Source organism: Vitis riparia, chromosome 17 (assembly GCF_004353265.1).
Source record: "Vitis riparia cultivar Riparia Gloire de Montpellier isolate 1030 chromosome 17, EGFV_Vit.rip_1.0, whole genome shotgun sequence".
NCBI lineage: Eukaryota > Viridiplantae > Streptophyta > Magnoliopsida > Vitales > Vitaceae > Vitis > Vitis riparia.
In genome coordinates this window covers 5647008-5659684 of record NC_048447.1, presented here as the reverse complement: position 1 = coordinate 5659684, position 12677 = coordinate 5647008, and the positions used below count along the sequence as shown (strand labels likewise).

Sequence of the window (12677 nt, the reverse complement as noted above, 5' to 3'; positions counted from 1 at the left end):
GCATGAGGAACTCCCCTGTAACCTGAATCTCCAAGGATGCTTTTCTTCTTAAGTAATTTCATCACTTGTGTGTTGTTAATCTAAGTCAAACCTTTTTCAACCAAAGTTTGTGTTTTATTTCTTAAGCTAATCTTGAAATGAAAAGCACCAATTCATTTGAATTGGTATCATTTTCAGCTTGGTACCTTCCCAGTGAACGATCCTAGAGCCACTATGCTATAGTAGCTTTTTCTTTGCTACCTCTAGTTCATGGTGTTATAGGTTATAAATTTTGTGATTACTCCCGCCATCAGGAGCACCAGCTGGACACGAATCAGCTGAGACACCAATTAGGCATGAATCAAATGGCGCCGTTGCGGGGAAGGTGTCAAGTTTCTAGTGATACTATTTCAGTGTACTTGTGATTTCATCACAGTTTGGTAACGTTTCTTTGATTTATTAATTCTTTTTTTCTTTTTACTTATCATAATCTAAATTTAGCTTTTAAATTCAGCTTAGTTTTATTTTGTTTTTGTAGCCCTGTTTTCTTTTGTTGTCCTGTATTTTCATTTTAGTTTCAGATAGATACTAGTTGTGTATGCCAAGTGGATACGTGGCAGTGGAGGAAGGCTTGTTAAAAGTGATACACCTCATACTAAGAAATTGGAATTGAGCTTGAATATCATGGAAACTACACCTGAAGATCAGCATAGTCACCAAGGTCGTCAAGACAATCTCAATGAATTTAGATCAATGAGGGACGCATGCATCCACCTCGTATGAGTGCACCATCATGTATAGTGCCCCTACAGAGCAGCTAGTGATCAGACCATATATTGTTCCACTTCTACCAACTTTCCATGGATGGAAAGTGAGAATCCCTATGCACATATAAGGAATTTGAAGATGTTTGTAATACATTCCAAGAGGGAGGAGCTTCAATTGATTTGATGAGGCTTAAGTTATTTCCTTTTACTTTAAAGGATAAAGCCAAAATTTGGCTTAATTCTTTAAGGCCAAGGAGTATCCGTACTTGGACTGACTTACAAGCTGAATTCCTTAAGAAATTTTTTCCCACTCATAGAACAAATGGCTTGAAAAGGCAAATTTCAAACTTCTCAGCTAAAGAGAATGAGAAATTCTATGAGTGTTGGGAAGATATATGGAAGCTATAAATGCATGTCCTCACCATGGTTTTGATACTTGGCTATTGGTGAGTATTTTTATGATGGGATGTCGTCCTCAATGAAGCAACTCCTGGAGACAATGTGTGGAGGAGATTTCATGAGCAAAAATCCGGAGGAAGCTATGGATTTCTTGAATTATGTAGCTGAAGTTTCAAGGGGATGGGATGAACCACAAAGGAGAAGTGGGAAAGATGAATCTCAACTGATGCTTTCAATGCTAAGGCTGGGATGTATACTTGAAAGAAGAGGATGATACAAAGCAAAGTTTGCAGCTGTGACAAGAAGATTGGAGGAGCTGGAACTGAAAAAGATGCATGAAGTGCAAGCTGTTGCTGAAGCACCAGTGCAAGTGAAGCTTTGTCCTAATTGTCAATCCTATGAACACTTGGTGGAGGAATGCCCTACAATTTCAGCTGAAAGGGAAATGTTTGGAGATCAGGCAAATGTTGTTGGACAATTCAAGCCCAATAACAATGCGCCCTATGGAAATACTTACAACTCAAGTTGGAGGAATCATCCAAATTTTTCATGGAAGCCTAGAGCACCTCAGTACCAACAGCCAGATCAACCATCTCAACAATCTTCAAGTCTTGAACAAGCCATTTTGAATCTCAGCAAGGTAGTGGGAGATTTTGTTGGAGAACAAAAAGCCATCAATACTCAACTTAATCAAAGAATTGACAGAGTAGAGAATACTCTGAACAAAAGGATGGATGGAATGCAAAATGATATAACCCAAAGGATAGATAATCTCCAATACTCAATATCAAGGCTCACAAATTTGAATACAGTGCAAGAAAAGGGAAGATTTCCTTCTCAACCCCACCAAAACCCAAGGGTGTCCATGAAGTGGAAAGCCATGAGGGAGAATCATCACAGATGAAAGATGTCAAAGCCTTGATCACTCTAAGGAGTGGTAAGAAAATTGAGCAGCCACCACCTAAGCCACTGTTGAAGAAGGAAGAGACAATGAAGAGGAGGAAATGGAAGACAAAAGGGAGAGATCAGTGAAAAGAAAGAGGACATGAGTCAACAATGAATGCAAATCCAGAGAAGGAACTTCTGAAGGAAGAAATGCTGAAGAAATCAACTTCTCCACCTTTTCCTCAAGCATTGCATGGGAAGAAGGGGATTAGAAATGCAGCTGAAATTCTTGAAGTATTGAGACAAGTTAAAGTCAATATCCCACTGTTGGATATGATTAAGCAAGTTCCAACATATGCAAAATTCCTAAAGGACTTGTGTACTATCAAAAGAGGGTTGACTGTAAATAAGAAAGCCTTCTTGACTGAGCAAGTAAGTGCAATCTTACAATGTAAGTCTCCTTTGAAGTACAAAGATCCGGGAAGTCCTACCATTTCAGTCATGATTGGAGGAAAGGTAGTGGAGAAAGCTTTATTGGACTTGGGAGCAGTGTGAATTTGCTTCCATATACTGTCTACAAGCAATTGGGACTTGGTGAGTTGAAGCCAACAGCAATCACTCTATCTCTAGCAGATAGATCAGTAAAAATTCCAGAGGAGTAATTGAGGATGTCTTGGTTCAAGTTGATAATTTCTACTATCCGGTGGATTTTATTGTTCTTGATACGGATCCTACTGTAAAGGAAGCTAATTTAGTTCCTATCATCCTGGAAGGCCATTCCTTGCTACCTCAAATGCAATCATCAACTGTAGGAATGGGCTCATGCAACTCACTTTTGGCAATATGACACTTGATCTCAACATTTTTTATATGTCTAAAAGCAAATCACTCCGAAGAAGAAGAGGTCCAGAAGAAGTGTGTATTATTGACACTCTGGTAGAGGAGCACTGCAATCAGAATATGCAAGACAAGCTGAATGAAAGTTTTGCGGATTGTGAGGAAGTTTGTCTGAACCCCTAATGTGCTGCTACTTTACAAAGTTGGAGGAGGATAGAAGAGATTCTACCTTTGTTCAATAAAGAAGAAGGAGCAGATGCTGAAAAGAGATCCCAAAACTCAATTTGAAGCCTCTACCTGTGGAGCTGAAATATACATACTTGAAGAAAATAATCAATGTCCTGTCGTAATATCTTCATCTCTGACCAGTCATCAAGAGAAGTGTTTACTGGAAGTTCTCAAGAGGTGTAAGAAAGCAATAGGATGGCAAAATATCTGATTTGAAAGGCATTAGTCCTTTAGTTTGCACGCATCATATATATATGGAGGAGGAAGCTAAGCCAATTCGTCAACTTCAAAGAAGATTGAATCCTCATTTACAAGAGGTTGTGCGAGCTGAGGTGCTGAAGCTACTTCAAGCAGGTATTATCTACCCTATATCTGATAGCTCTTGGGTGAGTCCTACTCAAGTGGTACCAAAGAAGTCAGGGATTACTGTGGTTCAGAATGAAGAAGGAGAAGAAATCACTACGCGTCTCACTTCAGGGTGGAGGGTGTGTATTGATTATAGAAAGTTGAATGCAGTAACCAGGAAAGATCATTTTCCATTGCCATTTATCGATCAAGTGTTGGAGAGAGTCTCTGGCCATCCGTTCTACTGTTTTTTGGACGGGTATTCAGGGTATTTTCAAATTGAGATTGCTGTGGAAGATCAGGAAAAGACCACTTTTACATGTCCATTTGAACATATGCTTATAGAAGAATGCCTTTTGGTTTATGTAATGCACCTGCAACATTCCAAAGGTGTATGTTGAGTATCTTCAGTGATATGGTGGAGCGAATTATGGAGGTTTTCATGGATGACATCACCGTATATGGAGGTACATTTGAGGAATGCTTAGTCAATTTGGAAGCAGTTCTTCACAGATGCCATTGAAAAAGACTTGGTGCTCAATTGGAGAAATGCCATTTTATGGTACGTCAAGGAATTGTCCTTGGCATATCATCTCCGAAAAAGGGCATTGAAGTTGATAAAGCAAAGGTGGAGCTTATTTCCAATTGCCATCCCCAACAACTGTAAAAGGAGTAAGGCAGTTCCTTGGCCATGCAGGCTTCTATAGGAGGTTCATCAAAGATTTTTCAAAGCTTTCAAACCTCTTTGTGAGCTGTTAGCTAAGGATGCTAAGTTTATATGGATGAAAGATGTCAAAATAGCTTTGATCAACTGAAGAATTTTTAACAACAACTCCAATAGTGAGGGCCCCTAACTGGCAATTACCTTTGAACTAATGTGTGATGCCAGTGACTTTGCTATAGGAGCTGTGCCTTGGTCAAAGAGAAGATGGGAAGCCCTATGTGATCTACTATGCAAGCAAACATTGAACGAAGCCAAAGGAACTACACAACTACAGAGAAAGAATTGTTAGCTGTGGTATTTGCCTTGGACAATTTCGTGCTTATTTAGTAGGGTCTTTCATCATTGTTTTCACTGACCATTCAGCCTTGAAGTATTTATTGACAAAGCAAGATGCAAAAGCAAGGTTGATAAGATGGATTCTTTGTTACAAGAATTCGATCTCCAAATCAGAGATAAGAAAGGAGTGGAAATGTGGTAGCTGACCACCTCTCAAGGTTAGCTATAGCACATAATTCTCATGCCTTGCCTATTAATGATGATTTCCTGAGGAATCACTTATGTTTCTAGTCAAAACTCCTTGGTATGCTCACATTGCTAATTATTCTAGTTACTGGTGAAATTCCAAGGAGTGGAATGCACAGGACAGGAAGCACTTCTTTGCAAAAATTCATGCTTATTATTGGGAAGAGCCTTTCCTTTTTAAATATTGTGGCAGATCAGATCATAAGGAAAGTGTGTGCCTGAAGAAGAGCAACAGGGAATTCTAAACCATTGTCATGAGAATGCATGTGGAGGCCACTTTGCCTCTCAGAAAACAGCTATGAAGGTGTTACAATCAGGGTTTACTTGGCCATCTCTGTTCAAAGATGCCCACAATCATGTGTAGAGTTGTGATAGATGCCAAAGGCTTGGCAAGCTGACAAAATAAAATCAAATGCCCATGAACCCTATACTAATAGTTGAGCTATTTGATGTATGGGGCATTGACTTCATGGGACCTTTTCCAATGTCTTTTGGTAATTATTACATCTTGGTGGGGGTGGATTATGTTTCTAAATGGGTTGAGGAAGTCCCCTGTAAACAAAATGATCATAGAGTGGTTCTCAAGTTTTTGAAAGAGAACATTTTTGCAAGATTCGGGGTGCCCAAAGCTATAATCAGTGATGGAGGTTCTCATTTTTGCAACAAGCCTTTTGAAAGTTTATTAGCCAAGTATGGAGTGAAGCATAAGGTAGCTACACCTTATCATCCACAAACTTCCGGGCAAGTTGAGCTAGCAAACAGGGAGATAAAGAACATATCGATGAAAGTGGTGGGTTCAAGCAGAAAAGATTGGTCTATTAAGCTTCATGACTCATTATGGGCATATAGAACACTTATAAGACTATTCTTGGCATGTCCCCCATCGTCTTTATATGGCAAAGCATGTCATTCTCCCTGTGGAAGTTGAATACAAAGTTGGTGGGCAATAAAAGTTGAATATGGACTTGATCAGAGTAGGAGCAAAGAGGAGCTTAGACCTTAATGGAGATGGAGGAATTATAGAAATGATGCTTACATTCAATTCCAAAGTTGCAAAACAGAGGATGAAGAGTGGCATGATCAACTAATTTCCAACATGAAATTCAGAAGGGACAAAGAGTTTTATACTTTATGACACAAGACTCCATATTTTTCCTGGAAAGCTCAAGTCTAGGTGGATAGGTCCTATCATTATCCATCAAGTACATATCAATGGGGTAGTGGAATTATTGAATTCCAATGGCAAGGACAACTTTAAAGTCAATGGATATCGTCTCAAGCCATTCATGGGAGCCGTTCAAACCAGACAATGAGGAAATCAACCTCCTTGAGCCACAAAAAGCCTAAGCAAATAAGGGGTTTGATGGACTTGGTTTTACCAAAGTCCAAAATTTTGTAAATTTTGTAAATTTTAAAGTTTTATTTCATACTTTGATCTTAAGTTTTTGATCTTAAATTGTGTTTTTTATGTAATTTTCATCTTTTTGAATGATCCCAGGTGGGAGAAAATGCAAAGGAAGAAATCGGGAAGAATCGGAGGCAAAAACAGAGCAAAAACAGGGGAGAAAAGAGCTCTGCGAGAATTTCGCAGCCAAAGAGGATTTCTCTGCGAAAACGGCCATTTTTTGCGAAATCAGTTCGCAACACTTTTGAGTCCTCTGCGAAAGTTTTCGTAGCTGTGAATCCAAGAATGGCACACGAGTGCCACTCCGCAGCACAGGAGCCCCAATTTCGCAGCTGCGAAGTGGGCTACGAAGCTCTAAGGCATAAAAAACCCCAATTCCGCAGCGATATCTCCATTTCGAAGGGTGTTTCGCAGCTGCGAACCCGATTTTTGGCACACGAGTGCCATTCTGCGGTACAGTGACTTCAATTTCATAGCTGCGAAGTAAGCTGCAAAGTGATTTTCTCCTGCGAAACCCCCAATTTTGCTGCGGAATCGGCTTTCTTCTACGAAACCCAAGATGACCTTTAATATTCTGTTATTCTTTATAAATACCGGTCATTTGAGCTGCGAAAGCATTTCAGAATGGGGAAAAGTCGCAACAGTTATCCGTTCGCCTCCTCTCCATAGCCCGATGTCGCACGCACCTCCGGTCGTCCCTTCCAATCATCACCGCCGCCCAAACCTAGTCATTTCGTAATGGCACGAACTAGAGGCACTAAGTCTTCCTCTCCGTCTAGCCGAAAGTCAACGCCGCGCGAGACGCCTGTTCAAGCCTCAACCTTTGAGCCTCCACGGCCGGAAGTTGTTTCGCCTCCTGAGAAGCCCACGCCAAAGAAGCGCCAGGCCAAGCCGACATTGCAGACGCCTCCAACGAGGCGTTACCTTACCAGGTCAGGGGGCCGTCCCCTGCAAAAACGAGCTAGAGAGGAAAGCTCGGAACCCATCAACTTGACAGGGCAGTCCCCTGTTCCATCTCCAGAGCTCTCTCCGGTGCCATCTCCGGCACCACCAGCGAAGCCTCAAGCAAGCCAGCCGCCACCCTTTGAGCCCCAAATTCCGTCTGGGCCAGCTCCTGAAGCAATACTCAGGCGTCCAATGCTCACTCAGCCACCAATTGAAGGCAATTTGGACTGCAGAGCTCGGCCATTCCATTCAGAGTTGTGCTTTGACACAGCCGCCTTCCAATTGCGGCCGGAGCTTGAAGGATCATTCCAATTGCTGTGCAGATATCGAATGGAGGAGCTTCTGACCCCACGAGACTTCTTCTATCCCAGAGTGGCCATGGATTTTTATCAGTCCATGACTACTCAACAGGTCAGAGATCCTACCTTAATTCATTTTACCATTGATGGTCGACATGGCATCCTGGGAGCTCGTCATATAGCTGAGGCCCTGCATATCCCATATGAGCCCAGCCATTTTGATGATTTCCGAGCTTGGGCTAGCCCTTCTCAGTTGGAGATGGTGCATATCCTGTCTAGGGGAGCCTCTACAAATCCTCATCTGTTAAGGGGGGAACTTCCTCCAAGGATGTTCCTCATTGATGCACTCTTGCGTCATAATATTTATCCACTCCAGCATTGGACCCAGAGGAGAGGAGTTTTGTTGGAGGCTTTGTTCAGAATGTCAGAGGGATACTTTTTTGGCCCTCACCACTTAATCATGGTTGCCCTTCTCTACTTTGAAGAGAAGGTGCATAAGAAGAAGTTGCCAAGAGCTGATGCCATTCCACTTATCTTCCCGCGGCTGCTATGTCAAATTCTTGAGCATCTGGGATACCCATCAGAGCCTCAGCTGGAACGCAAGAGGATATGTCGAGAGGTTTTTACTTTCGAAAAATGGAGCAACATGACAGCTTATAAGATGGAGCAGCCAGAGCTCCCACAGCCAGCTCAGATTCCAGCTGCAAGGAGAGCATCTCCACGTTTTATACCTGAGGGTATACCTGTTGCCTCTCCTTCCATAGCCAAAGCCTCTCCAGTCCCTCCAGTTGCTCCAAATTCAGCACAGCCTTCCACATCAGCCGAGCCAAGGATGGCCATCCCTATTTCTGAGTATAGGGATTTATGCTAGGCATTGCAGACTTTGACAGCATCTCAAAGCAGCCTTGCTCAGGAGATGGCAGCCTTGAGAGCTCGCCAGGAGCAGATGATGACCACTCAGGCTCAGCATACTACTATCTTGAGGTAGCTTCAGCATCATCTTGGTCTCCTAGCAGCTGATGAGCATCTCACTCCTACCACTGCAGTGCCACATTCTAAGGCCACAGAGCCTCAGGCCCCTCATGAGTCAGCCACTGAAGAGGCAGAGCCATCTGCCTAAGTCCTCAGAGCTAGCATCACCCTCCTATCTGAACATATATATATCTATTATATATTTCCTTTATGTATTTTGTTTTAGTTAGTCATATATGAAATCCCCCACATTTTGATAGCATATATGGGGATTACTTGGATTACTTGTATTACTTCTTTTCCAACTGTACTCAAATGATTAAAGTAATACAAAGTCTAGTTTTTTGTCAACTCTTAGCATTAATTTATTCTTATTTCCTTTGCTCACACATTTTATTCTTTTTGAAACATGTGGTTTCTCCAATCAGTATTCGAAATTGATATCACTCAGGATGTACCACTTCCTCCCTTTAATTTCAATCACCCATATCATATTGAGGACAATGCTCGGCTCGGTTGGGTGGGGGGGAGGGGGGGGGGGGGGGGGGGGGGGGGATATGAGGAAGGAAGTTTGCTAAGTTGAAGGCATGGAAGAAAATATCGGTAATCACGGATATATCGGTACTTCGATTTTACGGATATATCGGATATATCGGAGATATATCGGCGGATATTTTGGAAAAAAATATCGATAGGCTTAAAATTGTTAAAAACTCATGGAAATGTAAAGAAAACTTCATAATAATATAATTAGAAGTATAATAGACATTTTAAAGTTGTTTTGTAGAAAATTTTGATATACATATGATATAATTTGCGATATTAAATGTAATTATATCATGTCGATTTATAAGAAATGTTAATTTTGTAATTGTTCTCATTATAAAGTCACATAAAATACTTCATTTCAATAAATAGCAATAATTTGTACACATTACATTACAATGTCCCTTTAGTACCAAAATGAGGATCGATGTGGTTCAATGGGATTGATAGATGAAGGAACGCCGTCTTGCTGTTGGAGACAATATTGGTACCAACTCAATGAACCTCGATAATATTGGTTAAAAATTCTAACATGCCATGCATATATCTCTTGAGTCCTGCCCACTGCCTCTACATGGATAGGATACTCAAAGTTCACCCATGTGTTAATGCCCAATCCTCCTTCCATCTGATATGGAACTTGGTAAGGCATTTGTCTAGAAGGTGAATAACGTGACATACCATACTCTTCATCTGTTGAACTTGAAGGTTGACCATAACTCATCACATGAGGAGGGTAGACATTAGTCTCATTCGAGGAGTCACTAAATTGAGTTCCTATACTCATAGATTCAAAACTCCCTGAAAGTAACTCCTCATTATATGGTTCCATCATTCGTTCTCTTCCTCTATAAGGCCTCCCAATAGCTCCTATGCCTGGACCAGCTCTTCTAGAGCCATGGTCTTCATCCTGTGTGCAGTGTGTGAAAGTATTTTCACAGGTGAATTGGCTGACTGGATATTGACTATGTTGACGTTCATTAATATCTCCTCCCGCATTATCACCGCCATCATCAGTTCCACCTCTTGAACCATCGTAACCAGAAGCAGAAGTACCTGCAGCACTAGGTCTACTACTATGGCCAACACTTGTGGAGTCAATCTCTTGGTGGGAATCATCAGTATCTTTGCTAAAACTTTCAGAGTGAACTTCTTCAGACAACACACGTTCAACATTAACTCCAAATTCTCGAGCATGAGCGGCAATTCGTGGATCGGGATTTCCAACTTCGTCATCCAAGTGTATAGGCCTCACCCATTGGAACAATTGATTATCTTCTTCTTCACCCACTTCGGCTGAAATGTCAAGAAGATCAAGATAATCTTTTTCAGCAACTGATCATTTTCTGCCTCCATATCGCGTAACTTTAGCCTCATATTATAGTAACAAAAAACTAATTGCTCCAATCGAGAGTAAGCCAAACGATTTCGTTGCTTTGTGTGGATGAGAGCAAACGTGCTCCAATTTCTCTCACAGGCAGTAGATGACGCAGTTTGTGAGAGAACTTTGATGGCTAACTTTCTCAATGTAGGTGTTTGATTCCCATACATAAACCACCATTCAGCTGCAACCAATTTGATAATCATATAAATACTTATGTGGTGAATTTACAATAATGATAATCAATTTTTTCCTATAAAGACTCACCGGGCACCATGGTTGACCTTGCTGCAATTGCCGCTCGATCACCGAATCCTCTTTTTGCATCTCGAAAAAGCACAAGCTATGTATTCAACATTTAATTTGTTAATATCATATTTGTAAGTAAACATTCAAATAAATTGATGAATGAAATTATTGTTTTATAGACAAATAACAGTTTTTTATTTACCTCATTTCCAAATTGACCAAGTGATTCAGTAGTTGGATCTAATTTTGCAAAAACATCATGGACCGCTTGAAGTAGTTCCGGATCACTACCAACTCCACGCCTATATTGAAATCTTGGATTCAAGAAGTATGCTACAATAAAATTAAGTAGAGTTAGTATTTTTTAAAACAAAATTAAATACAGAGTAAAAACTTATAAAGATATATAGTACTTAAGTACCTGCTGCATGAATGGATGTTTTAGTGTTTTCTCCCAACGATCTTGTATTATTTTGAACATCCAATCTCCAGCTCCTTGATGCGTAAGGTTCTTTTTCATCACGTGCATAAGCTCATACACAAATGGCATTGTGGGAACAACTTCAGAATCCATAAGTCGAAGCACCACGTATAATGGCTCATATAGTGAAACTATATTTGTCATTCTGTCCCAATACGCATGGTCAAACAATAATTGCTCCAACTCTCGTCCATGTTTTGTTCGACTCAGCTTGTGTTGTGCCCAATCATCACTCATAAACAATTTTTTCAAATCGACCCTTTTTTTAAGAAGACTGTCAAGAGCAATATAATTGGTAGCAAACCTTGTAGCTCCTGGTCGAACAATGTCTCCACCACAATACAGTCTCATTTGTGCTAGTAACCAACCATGATTGTAAATGAAGTTAGTTATCTTGCGAGCATTGTTTATCACCTCGATAACACTGGGTCTTTTACCAATGTCTTCAAAGATTAAGTCGATGCAATGCGCCGCACACGGAGTCCAGTATAAATTATACTTCTTCATCAATTGTTTCCCTGCTTTCATGAACGCCGACCCATTATCTGTGACAATTTGGACCACATTTTCTTTACCGACTTCTTTGATAACAGTCTTCAATAGGTCGTATATATACTTGTGGTCTTTGATATAGTTCGATGCATCAACTGACTTAAGGAAGACCGTGCTCCCTTTAGAATAAACCATGAAATTAATAATACTTAATTTCGTGGGCCCTGTCCATCCATCTGACATTATTGTGCAGCCATATGTCTTCCATTTATCTCTTTGTTGGTTCACATAAGCTTCCATTTCTCTGTACTCCATTTCCAAGTACTTGTTCTTTATGTCAAATGGAGATGGAGGTTCGATTCCCATTCCTACGCTTCATATAAAAAAAATATGTAAAACATGTCACAAAAGGCTATATTTACTAAAAGTATAGCACAATATAACATTTCAAAAATTAGTAATTACCAGCTTGTTGTGCACCAATAATCATATTCTTGAAGTGATGAGACTTTGCTTTTGCGGGTGCGACGCTCTCATAAATGAAGAATTTGCTAATTAAGTGTCCCATCGTTTCTTTAATTGCACCACCCTTGAATATATCTTTGATATTTTTTTGTTTTGCTGCAGAAGACTTGTAAAGCGAAGGGGCAATAGGGGGTGATTGTTGCGAATGTCGCATACTATGTGATTTTCGCATCATCGACGGTAATCCAGTAGACTGTGAAGACTCCCCCATTTTGCGTTTGCTTCCTACAATATTCTCATATTGTTCACGTTCCCATTCTGATGCTTTCGAGGCACGAACTGCAGATCGATACGCATCCCGCTCATCTGGGTGCATATCTGCCGGATACATATACACATCTTCATTCTCAACATCTTCATCATCATCTTCGTCTACCAAATGTGTATGATGAGTCCCCATTGTGCCACGTAATTCAGCACGAATGTTTTCAATATCAGCATTTTTCTTTGCTTTTGCTTTTGTTTTGTCACGCACTAGGAATCGTATCTCTTCTTTCACTTCGGGCGGCACACTCGGACACTTTTTGGTGTTGTTATGCGGGTCGTTATGCATTAAATGGAACTTGAATCGCGTGATGCCTCCACTTTTCATCACCAACCCACAGAAATTACAAATTGTTCCATTTCGGTTACCCTCAATTGGTAAACAATACTTCCAAGCCGGATCTCGCCCTGGCAGGGCAGAACCACCTTCAC

General features: G+C 40.7%; 1 protein-coding gene across 1 annotated transcript; it reads left to right on the top strand.

The window, feature by feature from the left end:
• The first annotated feature begins 6829 nt into the window (after nucleotides 1–6829).
• On the top strand, nucleotides 6830–8206 carry LOC117904032 (protein piccolo-like). The gene is made up of 2 exons (XM_034816562.1): nucleotides 6830–7408; nucleotides 7922–8206. The coding sequence occupies exons 1-2, from the start codon at nucleotides 6830–6832 to the stop codon at nucleotides 8204–8206; spliced, it is 864 nt and encodes a 287-aa protein (XP_034672453.1).
• Nucleotides 8207–12677: the final 4471 nt, after the last annotated feature.